Source organism: Chelon labrosus (assembly GCF_963514085.1).
Source record: "Chelon labrosus genome assembly, chromosome: 3".
In the NCBI taxonomy this organism is placed as follows: domain Eukaryota; kingdom Metazoa; phylum Chordata; class Actinopteri; order Mugiliformes; family Mugilidae; genus Chelon; species Chelon labrosus.
The window spans coordinates 27067709-27092161 of NC_140339.1; the positions used below are offsets into that span (position 1 = coordinate 27067709).

General features: G+C 40.2%; 1 protein-coding gene across 1 annotated transcript in view; it reads left to right on the top strand.

Moving 5' to 3' along the window:
- fam189a1 (family with sequence similarity 189 member A1) overlaps positions 1 to 24453 on the top strand; it is a 92477-nt gene that overhangs the window by 52607 nt on the left and 15417 nt on the right. The window contains exons 3-4 of the mRNA XM_084541761.1: positions 20987 to 21097; positions 23850 to 24014. Coding sequence (XP_084397887.1) covers positions 20987 to 21097; positions 23850 to 24014 — 276 coding nt within the window. The remainder of the gene's footprint in view (positions 1 to 20986; positions 21098 to 23849; positions 24015 to 24453) is intronic.

Here is a 24453-nt window from a genome sequence, read left to right on the forward strand (position 1 = left end):
GGCCAATAAGATCATTTGTAACACATTAATTTAGTAAAGACTCAGAGTCATTAGCATGGGCTTTAAATACAGTAACTTAAGTGAAGAGGCATATATGCAGGTATCATAGAGTTCCAAATAAAATATTATTTCATTTTTAGTCATTTACTTGGACCCCTCTTCCTTTATTTCTTGGCATTTGCCCAGTTGATGCAAGAGTACAGAAGAGTTCATTTATTTCCCTCTTACTTTGATTTCCTGATGAAATGGTATGTTTATGCAACAGAGCTTTAGATTGATGGATGTGTTTTGGACTGAATGCTGGAAGACTGAGGACTGAGTGGCTGTGGAGAAATGTGTGAGAGCAGTTCCAGGGTGGTATATTCCTGCTGGTTGAACTTAATTTATCAAGTGTGTGTGTGTGTCTCAGTTTGTCTTAGACTACATACAGGAATGGTGTTTGTGATTTACACCTCCACTTGAGTCGACACGCTAATGGCCAAAGGCTTCCTGGGGAAAAATCCAGGTGTCTTTGGTCAGCGTTTGTTCCACTCTCCATACTGTTGTCTACACACACACAAAACTCAAACATACCATAGTGTCATGAGGGCAGCAGCTTCACGTTTTTAACAAATAATACACGTATGAACACACATCCATACTTTCCACATTTACAGATATACAGCTAAGGAGGAACACAAATCACTGACAGAGCGTACATATATCTGTAGACTTTCCATTACGATCCTATAACTACAGTAGGGCCAGCAGGACATCGGTGAAAGGTTTTATGAGGTGCTCTCTGTGACAGCCTGTGACCCTGACAGCCCATAAATATTACTGCCTGTAACAGATGAAAGAGGGAGGAAGAGAGAAAGACAGAGAGAAAGAGGCGGCACGCTGACTGACTGTGATGGGGAAACAGACCTCACTACACCGGTGGAATGAAGATTTGTAATAATCAAAACAACATAAAAATCTAAGTACGTAACTTTGCGAGCGCAATGTCTTATCATCCAGCTAATTGGCGGATTAAAAGGCCATGCACAGCCGGAGGCGGCGGGTCTTTCCGCACAGTTTCGCCCTCCAATAGTTGAGCATTTTTCAAGCAGACCTTAATGGAAAAATTAATCCTGTAATTGGGAGTGAAATTAGCCCATTAGCAGCTTCTGTTCCTGGCTCTGTTGAAAGCAGGTTTAGATATGTGTGTTTTTGTCTGCGCTTGTCTAAGCCATGAGGTCTCTCTTACACACCTAAGTGTATACGTACGTTATGTAAGACAGTATTTTAAAAATCTCCCTTGCTGTGCGGCCAGTAGTAAATCTTTAATTCATGAATCATAAGAAACAAAAGTACAGTGACGAGAACTTCAGCTTGTAGTCTTCAGTGGTTTGGCTGTGTTTTGATCATAATGATCCCACAGCGGATTATTTATAGCAATGCTGTTCATGTGAATATAAATGCAGAGGTGGGTGTTGACATGACTGTACGGCTGTGCACATGTGAGAAAATTAGTTTGCAGCTGTTTTTCTGTTTCTGCACATGTAGAAATTATCTCTTTTCTGAACATAAACTGCACAAGCCAGGGCGCAGAAATTTTCCATCCTTAAACAGAAAATATCTGATGGCCTAAAATGCTAATCCTCACGTCCACACAGCAAACTACAGAAATGAGCAGCATCTGGTGTGGCTAACCATCCTAACACACGCACACACACACACAGTTAACAGTTTTCTGCCATCCAGGCAAACAAACAAGCTATTGTTTTCATACAAAGCTGATAATCTTGTCTTTATTAAAGTCATCATGCACCATCATCTGCACACAAAATTTATATGTCAGATGGATGATCTGAGTTTTACAGGGTTTCAAGACAGAGTGAGGTAATTACCAGGCACAGAGAAAGTTTCCTGAAGAACAGCTGTGATGAAGCCGATAAATCTGTCCTGTGCTGTCTCCTCTGCTGCTTGTGTTCAAGACTGCTCCAGACTTTATTTGCCCATATAAATGTTAGATTTAAGCCTTTTGTGAATTTCTCGAAACGCAGCGTCATTAGCTGAAGCTCACATTTCATTCACCAACTACTTTTAATAAAATGCTGTATTTTTAAAGTTATTTGCTGCTTCCGCCTTAAACTATTGGGGTGTTTTTACAGTTAACAACAAAGATTTCACAAACGTGAGTTCATATTTTCAACAGATGTCAAAATTGACAAAATTCAATCCGCAATCACAATTTACAACCTTCATTAACTGGCCTCAATATTTACAGTTCATTGTGTTATAAAGATTGATAAATGTTCAAAAGACTCATTACTGCTGATAAGGCTGGAATTTGTTACTTCAATCTAAAATAAAATGTAATAAAGCCCATCTCATGGTGGTGTCACCATTTAGCTTACTCTACATTACTCAGCAACAAAGACTAGATTTTGTGACCACCTGATTTGATGTCTCTCATGCAACCACCGGTGAGCAGTTTGATATAATCCAGATTTAAGTCAAACCTTACTGAAATAAAACAAAATATATATAACCGTAAATTGGACTGGACTTGCTGATTTAAGTTACATCTAAAATAAGATTTACTTAGGGGATGAGGAAAGTGAGCGGGCGTGGCAGAATCCAGAATATTTGTAATCGTATGTGGCGATTTGGCGTCTCTTCCGGTCACAGAGGACTTTCCAGGATGGTGTCACGTTTCTGCCAAAGAAGATATTTTGCTCATGAACACTGAAAGTTCTCAGCCACCAACCACGTGTTCTGATGTCTCTCCTGGTGTCAATGGATGCTGAGTGTCTGGACGGTTCTGCAGAACATTGCAAGGATAGATCAGGCAACAAAAGAGATTATAGAGTGATGTGGGTGAGAATTATGGCCAGACTCAGAAGACATGTTATGTATAACAAATATGTATAATTCTGTATTGCATTACAGGAATTACTTTACAGTTACAGTAAAGTAACACTGCAATTAGGAATTGTACATTTAATGGAGTCTAGGCTTACGCCAAATGAGTGGATACATCAAGACTCTTGTTATTCATATTCTGAAGCAGCATGTTTGTAACTTCAGAATATGTCAGATGTTTACAATGGCTAATGACGTTAGATTGCCTGAGCTGTTGGTTAAAAAACAAACAAAAAACACTTTAAGTGGTAGAGAAATGTGTGCTACGAACTGGAAAAAAAAAACTAAGTGAAGAATTAATTGAGAAAATGTTTGCTAAACCGCTTCCCCAAACAACAATCATAGGTTCTCAGCTGTATGAGGCACAGCGGGCGGGCCTGTCAAACAAAAATAATATGTCAGTTACTCTTACCAACTGGCAAAAATTAACAATTGGTAGAAATGAGTCCTGATGTGCTACCATTATCATTGTGGATTGTATATATGATTAATAGCAATTACATAAAGGAAATGCAGCAAAATAGCCCTGCAATAGACTGGAGACCTATCCAGGGTGGACCCCGCCGCTCGTCCGATGACAGCTGGGGTTGGGGTTGCCCCCCCCCCCCCCCCGCGACCCTTCACAGGACAAGCGGTTACAGAAGATGAATGAATGAATGAATGAATGAATGAAATGCAGCAAAATCTTGTATCCTAAAGACCAGTGAGTAACCGTAGGCTTAATTTGAACGTATTGTGTGTAACCTACCTGCCAAAAGTCCTCTGGTGTCTAAAACATTCACTTTTACACACAGACAGACTCCACACACCTTTGCTGGACAGAGAGAACAAACAAATGCATTGTCATCCTGTTCAGTCTCGAAATGAAACTCGTTGAAAGCATCCAGTGGTAATGATAATAGAGTTGCAGCTGATGAGAAATTGTATGCAGTCATTCAAACCACAAGGACGTGAACAAAAAGTGATGTGCCCGTCTTTCAGCTATTGTTTCGCGTCACAAACAGTCTCCTCTCTCCTCTCCCTTCTGTCACATTGGTGGCAATCTCTTTGTATTGCAAACAGTTAGAACTGTGTGTGACATTGCAGTGATTGCGTCTTGGCATCGAAAGGCAGGGTCCACCAGATCACGCTCAACAGTTAACTGAACAACTAGTGCTCCGCGGTCACTTGTCAGGGACTCGAAATGTAATTGCGGTCTGCACACACACACAGTCGTGCCAGCCATATTTCACAGCTGAGTGAGTTGATACTGCGGCATGACTACGGCCACTATACTTCACAACTCTGACAAGCTTATAGTTGTTGAAAGCTCACCTGGTACGGCTGCAGGGTACAGAAAACCAATGTGACAGACTGACTTTACACCAGTGGTGTCTAATATCACAGTAGAACATCTTAACTGCAATGCTATGAAATGGTCGAAAACCTCTTTCTTTTCACTAATGCTGATATCAAAAAAGGGTGGAGAAAAATAACAGCTGTCAACAAGACAGATTTACTACAATGCTACTTCACTAATTTTGGATAACCTACCCACTTCAAAGTATTTGCACCCCTCAGAATTTTACGTTTCTGCATAAAAGTGACTCAAAACAATTAATTATTTGTACATATCTGTGAGGTGCAGAAGTATGAGAACACTTACTTTCAGTATCCGATGTGACCCCCTTTCAGGTCCTTTCATAACATTTCTTGTGGATTGAGGTCAGGACTTTGACTCGGCCGTTACAAAGTAATTCAGTTCTTCTTTAACCATTGTTTTTAGAACAACTTGTGTGCTTGGGTTCATTGTCTTGCTCCATGACTCAGCTTCTCTTCAGATTCAGCTCACAGACAGATGTCCTGTTAGTCACTGGTATAATTTAGAATTCATTGGTCCATCCATGATGGCAAGCCGTCCTGGCCCAGATGCAGCAAAGGCCCAAACAAGGACAGTACCACCCTCGTGTTTCATGGATGAGGTTCTGATGCTGGGATGCAGCATTGTTTAGTCTCCAGACATGAGCCTCTCATTTAAACCAAATAATTCTACTTTGGTCTCATCTGTCCACAAAACATTTTCTCAGTAGTCTTCTGGGTTGTCCACATGATGATGAGACAGAAATGTTCTTTTTGTAGAGCAGTGTCTTTGTCCTTACCACTCTGCCATAAACACCATGGTTGTTCAGTGTTCCCCTGATGGTGGATTTATGAACATTAACATTAGTCAGTACGAGAGAGGTTCTTCTTCTCCATTTGTTCACAATTCCAAACTCTTTAGAGATGATTTTGTAACCCTTTCCAGCCTGGCAATTAACAACAACTCTGTTTCTGTGGTCCTCAGAAAGTTCCTTTGTCTGTACCATCATACACTTCGATTAACATGTGTTGTGAAGATCAGACTGAGACAAATCCTTGAGTTTTTTAAACATAACAAGGCACTGGACAACACGTGTGTCCCATTATATTGATTGGAAACACTTCTGATGGACTCTAATTTGACCTTGCCATTAACTTGTAATCCTAGATGTGTCCTTACTCTTGCTCCTCACCAATATGTAAAGTTGGCTCATTTTCCTGAATAAACAAATACAAGTATAGTATATCTCTTCCTTTTGTTTGATTGGGTTCTATTTGTCTACTTTCAGGACTTATGTGAAAATCTGCTGATGTTTTGAGTTATTTTATTCTGAGGCGTGCAAATACTTTTAAGTGGCACTGTACGTGTAAAATAATTGCACATAAGACATTCTTCATGTCCAGGAATACACCATACGACCAAGTGAGAGGCAGCCACAAACAAACCCTGATCTGCCATCAGAACAAAGACCATCGTCTTCAACTGTCCTGTCTTAAAGGGCATAAACACAGACATAGACTAGCAGTAACCATGGAATAAAAATGAAATTCAGCGATATGGCAATGATAGACAGAAAAAACACTGAAGTTTAAATAATCTCAACATTGAGGCAACGTGATTGAGGCGACGATCAATGGGAACAACTGATACAATTCATGTATAATGCAAATAAAGAGTTCCCCCTAGATTTGCCTCTAGGAAACACCGTGCACAACTCACCATGCTGATAGCAGGCTTGGCTTTAAGCATTGGGTAAACCCAGATAGAGCAGTTGTGTTGCTGGTGGTATTTTCTTTCAGAGAAGAGAGCAGTGACAGCAAGAAGAGCTAACTCTATCCATACAGTCGCAATATTTGTATGTTCTGCTTGTTGACATTGGAACCAAACATTTGGGTGAGAAATATACAAGAGGGTTACCTAGGCAACCAGAGCCGGGAACGTCGGCTTGCGATGGATGGCGGATGACTGATGGATGACTGGCTTGATAATACAGAAGTAAAACTCTGTACTCTCAATCATCTCTATCTATCATCATGTAATTAGGGAACTGTGAAATAACTCCAGGCTCAAGGATTCTAATTACAACTGTATGTGCACGTGTAGTCCGTGATGCACACATGCATTCACATATACAGACATATAAATAATTCATGCACACTAATTTCAAATCAGCATCCAAGTTTGCATTTTAGTATGTGTGTGCATGTGTGTCTTCTATCTCCTGCTTCCTTAGAGGCCTGTTATTCTCTGACTTGACCCAGATGGAGAGGTTTTAGTGGGAGATGTAGCCCACTGCCAAGTGATATGGGCCCCGCAGGACCACCTGTCAGAAGCTGCTAAAGGAAAACAGGGAGACAGGAAGTGTGTGTGTGTCAGCCAGACAGAGAGAGAGAGAGATGAAAACAAAAGTGCATACGTTTGCAAATGTGTGAGCTGAGGAAGGATGAGTGAAAGGTGTTGCTTTGGGGTACAGACACACAGTACAAAGAATAAATCTGCAGGAAACGTTGCACTGCTTCAAACAGAGGGGAAACACTCCAGAATAGCTCTGGGATGCGATTACTCCCATTCACATATTCTCTGTGGGACTTTATGATTTTACAATCTGATTTTCTTTTAGGTTCTTTTGAGTTATTCTACTGAGCTGGCAGGGGAGAGGTTACAGAAGAAGGCCTTGAAATGAGAGGTGCACAATTCAAATGATTTTTGAAAAAAATAATTAAAAAACAAGTGTAGCACTCACTTGTTGAAGGGGTAGTTAAAGTTTAGTTTAAGTATTTATGAGATCCTGATAAATCTCAATAAATCAGTGTAGAAGCATATTAAGGGACAATTACCAATACATTTATGGGACAAGAATGTGTAAAACTCAAACTGTGACTCTCTGGCCTCTCTGAATCCTAAATGAAGCTATTTTTTGTCTTTTAACCCACCTTTTACCAGCAACCAGTGTCGTCTGTGTGTCTACCAACCCCAGCGAATGCTATGCCATAGAAATCATCCAACAATAAACTTGTTGATCTGCAGGATAAGCTACAGGACTTCAGCATGCTGTAGGCACCAGGCCTCCAGGCCTTTGCATCGGTGCGTGCTGGTGGATGTTGTGAGCAGTGTGCCTCAGCCATAGTTGCGTTTACTGTTTCATTCATTGACTAACTGTCCTTCAACATGATTGTTAAGATGTTAGAATCATAGACGACAGCAACACAACTCCTTCTTCCTCTCATGTTGGTGTGAGGACAGACTAGACACTACACTGGTTGCCATTGCGTACCAATAGTATTGAAATAGGCCAGACCAGAGTTAGCTGGTTAGCTTTGTAACGTCAGTAGATATCTATGCAATTACAGTGGAACGAGTTGCTGCAGTAAACACTCCCTACTCACTTCCCTCCATATAGCTTTCATATCCTATGTCATGACTACGTAATGGCGGTTAGCTGGAGGCAAAACAACTGAGAACTGGAGGCAACGATGATTCAGAATAGGAGGCTACGGTTCACTTAATGTTATCAGAATGTCATGTTGCTGTGTTGTTGGGTGCCAGAACTGGAAAAGTAAGGTTAATAGCTCCAAACTGAAATGTTATTCAATACCAGCTGCCACGTCAAGTCAAAAAGATCAGAGAAAGCTGTGGTTAAATGCAATAAGACAAAAGGATTGGACTGAAGCGATCATCAAACATGCTTGTGTGTGCAGCGACAATAAATTAAATATTGTATTTTGTCGGTTTGGTTACTCCTCTAAAGATTGGCCTCATCACAAATTAGTGCATTAGATAAGTTGGCAGCTTCACCTTGAACAGTATTGATGCTGTATGGCTGCAATGTCAGATGGGAAATTAAATTGAAATATGTTCCTAAATATAACACAGCTAACAACATTTTGCTTTCTCATTACCCTCGTACCCATCAACTTGTATAATAGACACCCTTAGCATACTCATTAGCCTACACAACAGTCACATACACTGTAAAGTATACCAACTTACAGTGTATATAGCACGTATGTAGTTAACTTCATGGTTGTCAAATACGAGATGTAGGTTACTTACCCAGTCATGCTAGTGCAGTTAGCTGTCAAGACATAGCCGTTGGTTCGGCTCATGATAGCCCAAGCTTGATGCAAGTTTGTTTTCCAGCCTTACCGCTGGCTAGGCAGAAAATCAGCTCATACAACACAAAACTCATCTGTTAAATCTTTGTAAGTTAAGTTCATGACCATTCTGGACATAATTATACGTATCTAAGGATTTCCATGCCCTCAGTTTCTCTGTAGTGTACATGCTTTTCTCCTCTATCAGGTCTGTGTAAATGCCCGGCCATTGCACAGAAGGTAATCCTGATAGATCATCCATTCATTGTGTTATGCAAACGGGTCAACCAAAAAACGTCAGTAACAGAAAAGGGGTCTATAGTACTCCAATTTCTCTTTTCACCAGCAAACTCACTCAGAATGGTGTGATGGATGTTTTAGTCCCATTACTCCTCATTTTTCCATTCTCGTGTCTCGTTTTAAATGGTTCATTAAACTAAGGAACATGTGAACAAAAGAAGATTTTTACCATAAGATAGTGGCACCGCTGTGATGTGCCCCGGGCACAGGAACACAGGCAGGGACTGAAGCTTTGGGTTTGTTTCGATAAAATTAGTTTGGTCCTAAGCCAAAAAAACAACAAAAAAACAACAACTCACTGTTGCCAGGCAACATCTTTTTCTATCCTTCCAGCATCCTAGGTTAAATGTTCAAGTTTGATTTGGTTTAGTGTGGATGTCCAGCTGAATGATTTTATCTCACAGTTGTTTTGTTGTTGCAATGAAAGCTTTACCAAGTGCCATAGCTATGATTTTGGTTCAATAAGTGTAACAAAAAAAAAGATTGATTGCAGAAATGGCAAGCTTATTTGGCCAATGAGGGTGATCAGGACATTGACCATGTGTAATTGTTCAATGTTTATATTTTTTATATTTGTTTTACCTTTTTGTACTAAAAGATGAAAATTATCTATAAATAAAGAGGTTTTTTTTTTAAAAAAATAAATAAGTGTAACAAAAGAAAATAGATGTAGCTTAGGTCTTAGTCAGGAATTAGTGTGTTTATAAGCTATTATAGAGTCTCCTATTTAAGATCAGCAATAAACAACGTATAATTAACCCTAAACCAGAGCTATTAATGTGAGCTCTGTTAACCTGGTGCAGGGAGCTGAGGTGTCTTTCTTAAGGGACACTTAAGCAAGGTGGATGCCTGCCAACATGGAGGCTTCACCCCAAGTGTTCCTGTTGAAGAGTGGCCTCTCGTCCACCTCGCTGCCAACTTGAATAAAGAGCGTGTGTTTGTTCTTTGTACAGCAGGCAAACTGAAAGAGAGAGTACAAGGATGTGTGTTCAGGAGTGTCCTCCCTCTGGTCGCAGTTTGCCTGTCACTTCTGGTCAGTTTGCATTAGCACTGCCACTCTCCGTCTCCCACTGCTCCTCAGCTCACCTCCTTTCTTCTCACATACTGCGAAACTGTCAAGAAAGCATTCAAATTAGTGAGTCAGAGCATCTTTGCTCTGTGAACCAACTTGAGTCTTAACTGCTGATAGAAAAATGAAGAGGGTGATTAAGGGGGCGTCTTTGAAGCAGTGATTCCTACCCAAGGGAACATGCTCACATCAGCCCTTTAGTAGTAAACTATAGAGTCAGCTGTGTTAGCAAAGTGGCAAGGCCTTAGGCAACACAGTGCTGCTGATTCTTAGACTCTGCTGTATGTATTACAATCCTTTTGTAATTTCAAATAATAGTATATACGGTCCATAAGGTGCTGGGTTGGTGTCTAGCTTGATGAACCCTCTCGTTATTCTACTTTGTTGCGTATCTGTATACAAAAAAATAGTTTTACTTATGGGGGATGTAGTGTCTATAGGAATATTATACTTTAAAGCATCACATAACCACCATGGCTTCCAAGACTGCTGCTGAAGAAAACCCGAGAAGCATTTCACTGGCAAAAACACATGTTGACTTTAATAAGTAGTCAAATGAGGGAAATCCAAAAATCCAATATGTTTTGTCAGTGTAATGCTTTTGCTCTAGTGTTCATCAAAAAAGTGTCTACAAAACAAGTCAATAAACATTTCAGTTTAAATGTTGCAGGGAGTAATGGAAAGAGAAGCAGCAGCCGCAGTGAGATGTTAAATGAAGAACTGCAGGTGACGGGCTGCACACCTCCAACTTCTCACCAACTCTTGCTGTTCACAGACTCATGCTGTGTGCAGCACAAAATCAGATCACTGCCGCTCACAGACTTATGAAAGAAGGCCAGCTATCTTCTGACTAATTTGTTTAAACAATAGTGTGTTTCACTGCCCTCAGAAGTCAGTGACCTGTGGTATTAAACTACATTTGCTTTTACCATCAGTGATAGCTGCTGACCTTGAGATTGCTACTTTAAGTACCATGCTGGGGTACATGTTTTCTGATTTTATGTAACTTTTATAGTTCTCCTAAATGTATTTTTAATATTTATCTGACAGCTTTAGCTGCTAGTTGCTTTTCATATTAAGTTTTAAAAACCTAAAATGGGCATATAAACTACACTTTCTGTTTTGTCAAGCAGTACGTACACAGTATTGCTGTATATGACAATAAGTTAGCCCTGACCAACTACAACATTAAAATACAGCTGCATGTAAATTAATCCATAAATTGTAAATTCAGATTGTCAGCATTTATCTGCGAAGACTTCCATTACTGTGTGAATTTTATCACTCAGTTTTATGCTCACACAGTCCAATTCCCATTGAGAGCTTCTACAGACCGCATCTCTGAATCCAGATTAATATTTTGCTTCTTTTGTTTAACATTTCCCAGAAATAAGACTCTGCAGGGGGCCACAACTACAAAACAAACTCTATTCCCCCCCCCCCCCCCCCGTTTCTTCAATAAGCAAGAAATCTTGGTTGGTAAATGTTGCATCACATCACTGTCTATGCCTCCCCTGCTGCTACTGTACACCTTTTCTTTTTCTTTGTGTTTTGTGTTTTTTTTTATTGTGCGTTTAACTCTGGGTGTCACAAACCTAAATTCGTTCTTCTTATACCATGGCACTGAACAAACAGAAACTATTTAAAGGAAAAAGATGTGTGAAGTATTTTGATCATGTAAAAAACAAAAACAGGATCCACTCTGCTCAGTTTCCCATACAGACTAAAAGAAGCCTCCCTTAAGGCAATTTGGGAGGCTTTTTGAATGTGGCTGCCTCCTTTTGTCTTTTCATTCCTCTCCCTTTCATTTATATCACATTGTTTCTCTGGGCATATTAAAGACCCACCTATGCACACCCCTACACTAAACATCTTTGATTCTTTATTTCTGAGCTCCACAATGGTCTTATTATGTGTAAAATGACAGGAAGTGACAGGTAAGGGATCAGACAAAGGTATGAGCGGAGTGTGAGCTGGGGGCAGAGTGCAGAGGAGCACGGTTGGCTGGGTGAACAGGAACCTTTGGGCTCAAGATAATGCCTGATGAATAGTGTCCTTCCCTAAGGCCCTGAGACGCAGGAAGTGAGGCTCCATATTAATTAGAATATGAATTAGATAGAGCCGCTTATCTGATGTCTCAGAGGAGCAGCAGCAGCAGCATGATCCAGGCACCAGCAGCAGAGGTGTTTCAGCAAACATTTACAGCTCAGCTCACATTGCACTCCTTTAGTCATTATGACCAATTTTAGCCCATATAGCAAATCCATAAATATCAGAATATATATATTTTTTTGTTTCATGGTAAAATGCTGGGCGGCAGCGTGATGTGGTGCTTAGCACTGATGCCTCACAGCAAGAAGGTTCTGGGTTCAAATCCGTTGGAGAACATGCAAACTCTCCCTGTGTCTGTGTGGTTCTCTCCTGGTACTCTGGCCTTACTCAAAGCCTAACTGGTGATTCTAAATTGGCCGTAGGTGTGCATGTGAGTGTGAATGGTTGTCTGTCTCTCTGTGTTAGCCCTGAGATAGACTGGAGACTGTCCAGGGTGTATATTATAACAACATTAAACAGATGTAACGATGTAATTTGATTTTATTTTGCAAAAATTTAACTGAATTAATTGACTTTTTTTTCGTATTAAGATATAGAAAGACATAGGTTAAACAATCTGTTGAATATGATTTTAAACTTTCAATAACATTTTATATTATGCCATGACAAATGGGGTAATGTGTGTCATTGTTGTAAAGTTATTCGGCCTGAGAAACATAATGAGTGACATACAACATATAAGCTCCAGTTGTCATTAAAAACAATGCACATTTGCACAGTTCCATTCATAAAATCATGCATCAGAGGAACCACAACACAGAACATGAATATATGTCCTTGTCGTGAAAGCAAGATTTGCGGGCTAGGTTACGCTGGTCCTGTTCTGTGTTTTGTGTATAACATATTACAGTCGACATATTTGTTTAACACCCTATGACTTACTCATTCACTCACGAGACAACATTGTTAATTTCCAATGACAAGCAAGCAGCAAGTTCCCTCTGTACGTCTGTGTGATGTGCATGTCTGCTGGGACCTGGTTCATTATAGGCCTGTCTCATTACAGCAGCCCCCCCACCAAGAGCCTGGGGAGTGGAGCAGAGAAGGCAGAGCCTCCTTGTTTTAGCTCTTTAGAGGTCAGTGGTTGATTAAAATGTTCAGAAGTGGAGGTTAATCAGCTACTGACCCTCGGGGTGTTATTGTCTTTCATGGTCTGTTTTAATCAATACATGTGAGCACTGGCACTGAGATCAACTCTACTTACTTACGCAGAGCCTACACCCCTATTTCCTTTACTCACCCAATAACTGCTTGTCTGATTAGCTGTCTCTCCTATTGTTGAAGCTTGGAGGTACGAAACTCCAAGGCTTGTGCACATTATTAAAAAGTCAAATGGTTAAACTGAAAAGGTACTCTAATGTGTAAGATGTAGTTTAGCATGCCTTTTGTCCCATTTGCCACCAGCACAAGTTGTTAGACTCGTGTCCACATGATGTGTCTAACCACAGGAACTAATCCATCACATCCTGTGGAGATGTAGTCGGACATGCTGTCAACATAACTGCACATCAAAGCATACTAAGGCAAGAGGCAAGGTGTCTTTTTACTCTTACAGGCAACAAAAATAGAAAAAAAAAGAAGAAAAAAAAAAACACCTAGTGAACAATTGATAAAGATCAACATCAAAACATTTCTCTTAGGGCTGACATTGCTGTGGTTCACTGTCTTACTGTCTGCCTGTGAAAATAACTAGATCATGTCCGCCATAACGGTTTAATGAGAGGTTTAATGAGAAATACACTAGTGTCCGGTAAAAAGATGCTCTTAAAATGTGTCTTTCTTTTCTCTGAAAAGCTCATGCAGCGTATTCGCTGGGTTAGAGTTGTGGCTTATAGAAATGTGCATGTCTAAGTATCTCTCAGCCCCTATCTGTACATGGCTGAGGGCTCAAAGTGACGTGTTCTTCTGAAAAGAAGTTATTTTCCAGCAGGATTAGGATTCTGCAAATTGCATATAAGTACTCTAGCATGCCCCTTAAGGCATATTTCACGTGTCCTGACAACTCGTTTTAAGCTCATCGTGTGTCATTTTGCAACATAAAGTAACATGACTTGGTGTGTTATTTATACTCTATTAGATGGCTCTTTTACTTTGAAAGTACAAATATTTGATCCTGTTTGCACCCTTCATTTTCGATGCACATGTGACACTGTACAAGTCGTGATCTGAGATTTTTTTTTTTTAAAAAGTGTTATCTTTAAGTCAACGTCTGCTTCTTATCGTTTAAACCAAGCATAAGCTGATAGTGTTTTTTGTAAAATATTAAATTGAATTTGTTACCAGATGGCCACTGTGTGAATATGGAATTGAACTGTGTGCATTCAATCTAATGGACTTTAATTGAAGTACATAGTACCACGCTACTCTGTATTTGATAGTATTTGTTACGTTTAAAAAGGAAAAATATAAATTTTATTCATATATTCAAATATAAAATTTGAATATAAAACAGTAAACAACATAGAACATATTGTTTACTTAGTTTTCTTCCATCTGTAAAATATCTACAATATATCATCTTCTATGTTCAAATGTTGTCCATACAGTACACAAAATACTATCTTATTATGCACAAACAGTTAAAAAGATATGAATTTTATTGTATAAACATCCATTTTCTTAAAATTGTGCTTTATTGTGACTTTAGTATAATATTGTCCTTCTGCTGCGTAGTATAAACTAGTCATTGTTTCTCACCAATGATTTTGTCGAGTTGGAATTGGGGCTTATTCATATGTGTGTCCATTTACCTCCAAACACATGCCTGAACATGTTCGAGGGTTGTAAAGTGATGTGTTCTCCAGAGAAACTTAATTTCCCCAGCAGCAATAGTGGTCCATTAAGTCATTACATGTGGTGTATAGTGATGCCCCCTGGGTTCTGCTGCTGAAAGTTACTATCAACACCTCCACTGTTTATCTGGACTCACTGAACTCAGGGTCAATCACCACCTAACATACACACACACATATATATAAATAATATACAGCACAGCCCAAGGTGGAACTGATAGTTAACAGTGGGAACCAATGAGAACCAGCTGTTTCTGTTCTGAATCTGCGTTTTTAAGTTTGAAGTCCCAGGGTACTCCATAACTCCTATATAACGCTCCTTCCTCTTAATCAATACACAGTGATGATGTCTTATTGTCTGCAAAGTGCATTTTGGTCGGCAGGGGCCCGAGGATTGATGGACAGTGTCACAGAGAAACTGAATCAGACGGTCTGTGATCTACTGAGCAGCAGCAAAAACAAAACAACATTGCTTCCATTTCTCGTGGCTCGGTGATAATTGAAAATAAATAGTGTTGTGGCGCAGTGCTGCTGCACACTAAATACTAATTTGTGCTGCAGTCAAAGGATGTGTTTCAAACCCTGCTTTTGTACAACTAACATGCGTTCAAAACTCTCCAGTCTTTGGATGTTTTATTGTCCAATCCACAACTGCAGGTCAGTGTCTTTTCAACAAGGTTTAAATGTTGCTAGATGCACTAGTATGGTCACTGAATCTTTGGTCCTAAAGGGCCATTTATGAGTAGATTTGGTTATTTAGCCACGACAATCTGTTAACATAAATTATGACAGAAATGTTTTAAATGGTTACTATTGTTATTGGATACGTTTTACAAATCAGTTTGAGTTAAAAAACGTTTTACATGCCAATTGTCAGTGTTTTTGATTTATAAAATTTATAAATTACACAGTTGTAGTACGAGTATGTGTTGCTTAGGTCCTTGACATGGATAAAAACACACACTTTTGTTGTTTGTAATATTCAGTAGGTACAATAGCATAAACATTACAACACAACATCCGCTACACAGCTAGCGGACAGATTCCCCGTGGTTATTATTATGCAGGCTACAAATGCACCACATTCACTCTAGAAACTGAGGTTGGTGAAGATGAGATGTACACGGAATTGCATAACATGCTGTGGTTTGCACTTTTGATGCATCTTTGATGAGCTGATGAGTTGCAGCATCTGCCTTACTCAGTGAAGCAAAGGCAGATAATCCCTGTAACTACTCACGAAGGTCGTTGTGCACAAGGTTATTCTAATGCTTCTCAGTATTAATGAGGGTTTCGGTGTTGCTCACACATTGCGTTTTGTTGTTTTTATGTTTTATTTTTAATTTTTTTGTGCTCTCATTTCTTTCTATGTACTGCTGTCAACCGTTATAGAAACATTATAAAAGGCAAACATCATTACACATGCATCTTGTACATTCTCAGAATTGACTTCAGCTGTGATGATTCAGAAACTGCAGTATTTAATATTTTTTAAGTGAATTTTTAACACAACCCCCTGCAGACATAATGAGCATGTCTTCAAAAGTTATTACATTTTTAAAAACTGTATTGTATATACTGTGTAAACTGTATTATAGCGAATGCAAAACTTAGGCTTCTCCTACTTAACTTACTTGCTTAGCCTTAATTGAAAGGTTGGTCAATAACCATCAGCTAGAGCTGGTAACTTATCAAGTGAGTGCATTCACTTTCAATTGTTTAAAATATCCACAAGAGAAGACAGTTAAGGGGGACTGTGGACAATATGTTCCTGGTCCGAGAAAGGGAAATTAAAACCCTTTAATTGTTGCAAACGTTTAGCTGACCCAAGAGTGTTGGAGCATCATTCAGCTGATGTACAAAGAGGGTCAACATGGAAGAGTCTTCAGCAAAAAATCATTTGGGCGAGCTACAGCAGTTTTGGAATACACGACTGGGAACAGATGTATCAAAGTTGAGCTTGTTGGCCTAAATTAAAATATGTATGGAGAATATAGGAGCAGCATTAAACGAGCCAAACGTTAAGAACTGGGAGTGAAACCAGGGGCTGTGGAGCTCTCAGTAGCGAAACAAGATACAAAAGCTGCCAATTTTGAGCATCATCTGTGGGTACCTTTTAAGCATGATGTGTGTGCAAGGCAGCCTAATCTCAGAGGTGGAAGGAAGCATGTTGGACAATTCTGAAGTCAAGAATACAAAGCCTCTTAGCTCACTACAAAAACATTTAAAGGTTATGAAATCTGAGGTTACTAAGTAGTGACTTAAGCTGCTGAAACTTTTTTACATGCCACAGTCACTGTTATGTACAATAATTTGCCCGGGGGTGCCCAAGTGCTCCCATACAACCATAAATGAAATATGTATAATGTCTTTATTATAACCTACTGTACTTCTGCATGACAGTTGTGCGAGTGTGCAAGCTTGAGGCCATGAAATATTCATTAGTTTCTGCTTAAAATACTGCTGAAGTTGTCAGTTGATGATGTATGAACCCCCAATTTCCCCAGTTCCTGTTTCTATTAAATATATTTAGGTTTTTATTAGTTGGCTTGTAATGAAACAATGAAAGGCTACAGTATACTATTTGATGCTGCAGCAGTCTAGTTTCCACACTCAGATGCTTATCTTATCTCCAATTTATCCGACTGCAAATAAACAGAGGTGATAAATGAGCTTGCTTTTCTGTGTTGGTGGCGGCAGCACAGACAGATGAGAAGAGCTTCAGAATAGAAAGATGAAATGTGTTTGAGTAACAGGCAGCCTGGATCTATTTCTGCCTTTGCTTGTTTAGGCAGTTTTGTTGAAAGTAAATGCTGACGTAAGAGTTGTGTAAGTTGTTGAATTGACATGCTTTTACAAAGACTTTCCAAATCCGATGAAACTCCACACCTTTTAAAGGAAGGAATAATATGATATTTGTCATGGTCAGGGAATCAATATCACTGTAGTGTCTGTCTGTAAGGCTGCAGCCAGAAGCTGGTCAGCTCAGTACAAAGACTGGAAACAGGTGAATAGCTATAGCCTGATTCAATCCAAATGTCTGTATTTTCTTTTTAGCAGTCTTCTATGATGGAATAAAGTAAAACCATTAGGAGGAATGTGCATTACACCATTGTTGTACTTGTGTGCCTTTGCATACCATGTTAATGCATGCGTGCTCCATCCATAACCTCATCTCTTTTCTCTGCCGTTTGAAGAAAAAGCTGGATGCAGAATAGGAAGAGGCAAAGCAGTAACCAAATGATTTTAACCTCAGTGACAGTTATGGAGAATTACAGTGGCACACCTGAACCTTGGGTCTTATATTGTAATCTATGCGCGGTGATGGAGATGGATGGTGATTGTATTGTCCTCCGCAGTGAGTGCTAAACGATGTGATGATGACACACGGCGTAAATCTGCCTCGGCTGCTACAGCGACCAAGTGGAGTGTGCGTGGCCTTTTCTCTGTGTGTGTGTGTGTGTGTGTGTGTGTTTTCCTCTTTGGCATGCAGAGAGCAGCGCTGCAGTAATTAATGACTAGCTGCTAAATGGTGCTATGTGATCCTACATTGTAATGAGAAGGCATCGGTGTGGGGCCAGGCCTGACAATCAGCTCGGCACATAAAAAGTGTCGGGGCACACAGGTGATACTCTGGTCACACGAGGCCACTTTTTAATAGAAACACAATTGCGCGCTTTTAAAGTTTTGATTTAAAGCGTGCTTTCAAGGGTTTTATAAAGAAATTATTTTCTTCTCCGCTGGAATTGCTTCTGGTTATTGTTTGAGGCATAGCACAGTATCTGATTGGCTCAGAGAGCAACAAGGCAGGCTTTCACTAAACTACAACTAATGGCCTGAGTGTCAGGGAAGAACCTTTTACTGTCACTAGTTTGCGCGATACAATATCCTCGTTGTGATAGTTACTGTCGTGGCGTCATTCAAGATAAACGCTCCTGCACTCCCAAATGAACTAACGATTTCTGCTTGCTGTTCATCTCTGCAGCACAGCTCTCTGAAAACACTAACTATTACTGTCACACTTACCAGTGCTATATGAACCAGCCTGGATGATATGACTCTGGATATTATGGAACCACTGTTTACAGTACTCATCTGCAGTACAAATCTAAATTCCACTGTGAAGAGCACTCAGAGGTGCTTGTTGCATGTAAATAAATAAATCCAAATTACCAGCAGAGAAATTGTCTGAATATTTTAAAGTGAAACACTTCCTCGCATTAATGATGCTGCATACCTTCTGCTTTTCATAGATCTCCATAAGGGAGTTTCAAAACACTTGTCGTGGTGAATGAAGAGTAACACGGTTCATATATTTAAATGGGCCCATGTTTGTTTTTTTTCTCCACAGTAACAGGCAGATCCCATCAGTCCTGAACACGCAGACTCTTCTGGACTCAGCAATCAATAATATCTGTTATTTACATACGCATCTAATCAGTAATACAAAACTAATGCTTTGACATGACGACATTTTATCAAATTTCCAACGTATCCCCCGTCGTATTCCGCCGTCATATGCTGTCATACTTAAATCTACTTGTCAAAATGTGACGGTGACCCAGTGACATAAGCAATACACTGTGTACATGTAGATGAACATTTTCCACACTGTCTGACAATATCATATATAGTGTTACCCTAGAAATCAGATCGTGGGGGTTTAACAGTGTCGGGCTTCTTAACAGACTTTTTTTAATGTCCCACAAGGTCGTCAGCGAACGCGTTCACAAGTCAGATCGTGATTCATACAAGAAAAGGGTTCAGTTTAGTGAATTCAGACAGTTGCTCATTGGTATTCTGTCTTTTTCATTTGGTAGCAAATACCGAGCAGAATGGGAAAAGGGGATAAAAAACTGGCAAAAACTGGACAATGTCTTTTTAACCGTAACTCCATCCCTAGTCACTGAGTGTGTACAAACACACACACAGCCACAAAATCTTCCTGCTTTTCCTTTTTGAATTCATAGTACAGCATATTAATGTTTGTGTAGCTGAGCCAGCCAACTGCTCAGAAAAACATCTTGACACAAAATGAATATGTTAATGGTGGCTGGTTGATCATAGTTTCTTCTTACTTGTTTTGTAATGTCGTCTGCCAAGGCCAACTTTCTCAGAGCTGTTCCTTGTTCTAACGCAGCTGATCAACCAGGGAACCAGACAGCTGATATCACATTAAAATGAAATACTAATTAATTAGATCCACACATCATTACCACTGATGCATCATGGGACCACAGAGTCTTGATCTGTCTGTCTGTTCTCCTGGATGCCTATTAACACCTATTAGTGGTTGCCTCGTTTCTTTTCTTTTCTTTTTTTTTTTGGTCTTTCCTGCTTTCCGTCTGATTTTCTCCTTTGCCATCCAAGGAGTTGCCCCTTGAGCTCATCCATCGGTCTCTCAATCTTTCAATTTTCTGCTGCGCTGAAAAGCACTTAAACTTATCGCTCCATCTGTTTATTACATGCCACCTCCAGTTCCTTTCCTTCCCCTTCTCCACCCTCCATCCTCATCACCTCCTCTCCATCTGCTTATGTGTGTTCTCAATAACCTTCACGTCCGTCAAGCTCCTCCTGCTGGTGCCCTTTGTGTCCTACACTGACACTCTTCCAGGGTTCCAGCACTTGGCAAAAGCAAATTTTGAACATAGACCTTTATTATGGTTTTTAATGAAATTGGTCAGTTATGAGTTTGTGAGACCCTGCTGCTGTGATCAGATCTCACCAAATCCAAGAGTTGAGGAGGCACTTCTGGTTACACAATGCAAGGGTCTGGTTTTCTTCCCTGGAAAGAGAGAGCTGGTTGTTTATAAAAGTCTTTCAAGAACACTTGACCTGTAATTTTAACTACTAGACAGAGTAGCCATATTTTGGCTAACAGGATTGATATCCATGGGGCTAAGAAATAAATAAAGGCCCTTACCCTGAGAAAAAGGGGCTAAAAGGATGCCGGCTTAAATACTGGCTCTGCTGTGAAGGGTGCATTAACACTGACTGACAGACATCAGCTGCTTTCCACCTGTTCTGATGTTGAGGAACGCAAAAAGGGTCCACTGTGGGTTTAGGATTTCCACCCATTAATAAGTTGTTTCTTGTGTCTTTGAGTGAACAGCTTTGCTGTTATTATGATTTCTCTCCCCTCCAAACGCTAGACCTCAGAGGAGGAACACCGATCGATTTCTCTCGACATCCTTTCTAATTTCCTCTTTGATGATCTGTTAAAATCAGTGTGTGACGATTGATTAGAAGAGGACACTGTGGCTCTGGTGTTACAACTGCTTTCAGAGACAATATCAGAAAGGTGTTGAATCAGTTTCAGCGGCAGCATTTTGACATTATGTTGTCCCTTTTGTCAATTTCTCTCTCCCTCCCTCTCCTTTCTCTGTCACAGATCACATTCTTCATGCTGCTCTCTGCAGTGTGTGTGATGCTCAACCTGGCGGGCTCCATCCTCTCCTGCCAGAACGCTCAGCTTGTCAACTCTCTGGAAGACTGTCAGCTGGTGAGACCAACTGGACCTTAACCCTTATGCACTCTGCAGCTTTTTTCTCGATACTTGAAAAGTGTGGACAAGAGAGATGTCCGTATTGACAAGCCATTTAATGGGGCTGTCAGTTTGTGAGGCTTGAAAACTTTTCCTATACACCTCTGACACTGTAAAAAATATGCCTCAGTGCCACTGGCCTAAATATATAAGTACTATATACACACATTTTTCACATATTCTTTCATATTACTAAGACAGATTGATCCAAAGTGTCAACAACACACACCCTTCTGGTCACAACACATACAGTATATATCTTACATCTGGCTTGAACTTTCATTTACCAAAATGTAATGAAATAAAGACAGGAAAGGCAAGACTCTTTCTCATATTCCCAGATCTCTGACAATATCTTACATCATTCACATACCCACATCTTCTGTGTCTTAAAATCCTGCACATATCTAGCAAAACAACAGAAACTTCATGCACCAGAATATTTCATATTGCATAATTGTTTTTTGTTTTCCTTCAAAAGCCCTGACATTCCAGTTGAAAGGATTTCTGTGCTGTTCTCTACAAGTCTAATATGCTGTGAAAATATGTCATCCATCCATATTCCATCTTCTCATTTTAAGGCCTAAGTCAGATTTAATACAAAGATCTCTAGTTTGTTGTTGTTTTGTTTATTTGATTATCTTTTTTTTTAAAGTGACTAATATGAGATTCCTGTGTGAACTGTTCATGATTCCAAATTGACCCACATGTACGAAAGAGCAACACATCACGCGGTCATACGGACTTAGACACTGAAATCAATGTGCTTACAGTTTAATTTATAAGCTGATGTGCAGTGGAAACTGAATTTGTGAGCAGACGATAAAAAGGATGAGGAAGAGGCAAAAAGAACATGGAGGATATGTTTAAATTATGACTTCTCATGGTGCATTTGTGTGTGTTTACTGAGTCGGAGCCAGGAATGGTGGGATTGTGAAAACGTTTGGAATGTAGTTGCTTCATTTAAACAAAATTTCTTTTTAGCATGTGCAGTGTAACTGCCGCCCACACAGGATTGTTACCAATATCACATGAATTCTAGTGTTACTGCTTAGAGTGAGACATCCAACCTGTGTCCAGCCTAGGTTTACATATGCTGATGGCCCAAATCAGAACTGAATAGATCAGATTTCATTTGCTATATGATGTTCGCACAGTTATGTACGAAAAAAAGCTGTCACATATAGCAAATAAAATGGTTGAAAGAAGGTGGATCACTTCAGAAAATGTCACTTGTTAGGGAAAGACTTGCGTGGAACTTTGTTGTTGTACTTGTTGTCATCTGTGAAAGCAGTAACTTTGACATCAGTGAGAACTAGACATTGTTGTCTGCATCCAGTTCACTCCGCCAACACGAATGCCAGGACGTGAGGGGCTGACAGGCAGCACTTCTGTTATAAACAGGCAGCAGAACTGAGTCAGCACCCAAAGTCAACTGAGCTATTTGTCTGTTGGTGACTAATGGCTCCAGCTTTGCCACAATCAAAGCAAGCCAAAATATAGATAAACAACTTTGGAAGAGTTCAGTGACTCCAACTCAAAGTTGGGAGACTTGAGTTAAAAAAAAAAACACTGCGGCAGATTCTAAGGTGCCCTGATTTTGTAATGGTGTGATCATAAATACAGATATATTAAAGATCCTGGTGTACTCCACCAGAAGGGCTTGTCAGTTCTCATTGGAAGTCCCCCTTTCCCATTCTGCTCAGATATCAGATTTTGGGGAGTTGTCTCCAACAATATCTGTAACTTTCAGAAACTGGCATTCAGACTGCCACATCCACTTCATGTAGCAATCAGCCAGCTATGTGGAGGTGAAACAATTGGTAGGAGTTTGACTTCTCACTGAAGCTATTTTATTGCGTTCATACAGAACCGTTTCAATCATTTTTCATTTGTTCAACCGAGTGCAACATTAGGACAGGGAACGCTGCTATCCATATATTTGAACACAATTGCTTCCTCTAGCTTCCATTTTCTGACATGGTTCATTTTGAGCACAAGTGGCTTTTAGTAGAAAGCGCTTTCATGCAGCAGAGTGAAGTAGGAAACTACATTATGAGCTTCCGTTCCATGAGTTAGTCTGGCCATCAAGCGACTGTGTTCCAAACTTCTCATAATGAGATGCTTAGCTGATTTGTTTAAGCTGAATTCATAGTGCCGGGGGTTCCTATCAATTTCATGCCTGAAGACGTCCCCAGTGAATCATCTAGCACCCAACCCACTAACCCCACCTCTTCCACATTATAAGCAGCTTTTCTCCTTGCTCAAGTGGGACCATGCTACCGAGCAGCCACACCAACTTTGCTGCTTTATGTTGCTCCCCAGAGACCCTCCCCCAGTCGTGACTGAAATATTAATGTTCCTCATTTCCTCTCCCCAATGTAATTAACCCACACTTGTTGGGTTCATGTCCTGCTTTCTCTCAATCTGGGACACATAGCAGAGGTATGCTCTACCTCCATTCCTTCCTGGTTAGCTCATCATATCTCACCATCCTTTGTCCTGTTCTACACGCAGAGTGGCCATTCTCACTGTTTGTGTATCGTGCATCCAGTGTGGGTCCAGTGTGTTGACTACATAGTTTCATTGAGATTGTCAGGATAAACACATGAAAACACTAAGCCCAGGTCTGATCTGTGCATCTGTGTGTGCGCGTGTGTGTGTTTCTGTGCCTCTGTGTGTTTTTGTGTACGTGGCGGGCATGCATGAGTGTGGATGCGTGTTCTCCCCTCCTCCCCCCCAGCTCAAGTTTGACAGCGATGGAGTGTGTGTATGCTGCGAGCTACAGAAGCAGAGCTCGAGCTGCAACAACCTGGGAGAGACGCTGAAACTGAATCCACTGAGGGATTGCAATACCATACGCCTACGTCTCAAGGTAGGCGGAACCCAGCATGTGTTTCTGTGCAGTCGACTCTTCAAGTTGTATTCACATGTAGAAAACATTCTGTACGGACTGTATTCAGGTTGCAGGTACATGTGTTATATAGCTCAAAAACAGCTTTAAGACAGTTCAAAGCTGTGCTGACATGTCTAACCTAAAGTGGCAGCTGGCCTAGCGACATAGTTTACTTTTTGTAGGGTGAGTATAACTGGAGTTTCATATTTCTGTGACCATAATGGCTAGCTTTATCCTCTCTGTGATGTTGCAGTTGTTAGAGTCTGAAATCCACATGGGAGGACAGACCCGAGACACAACTCCAAAAAAACAGTTTGAACCAAACTCCAAATCTCATAATGCCAATGTGATTACAAAAATTGGATTCCGCATATTTATTTATTTAGCTTTTTTTATATACTTTCATTCAATCCAGACT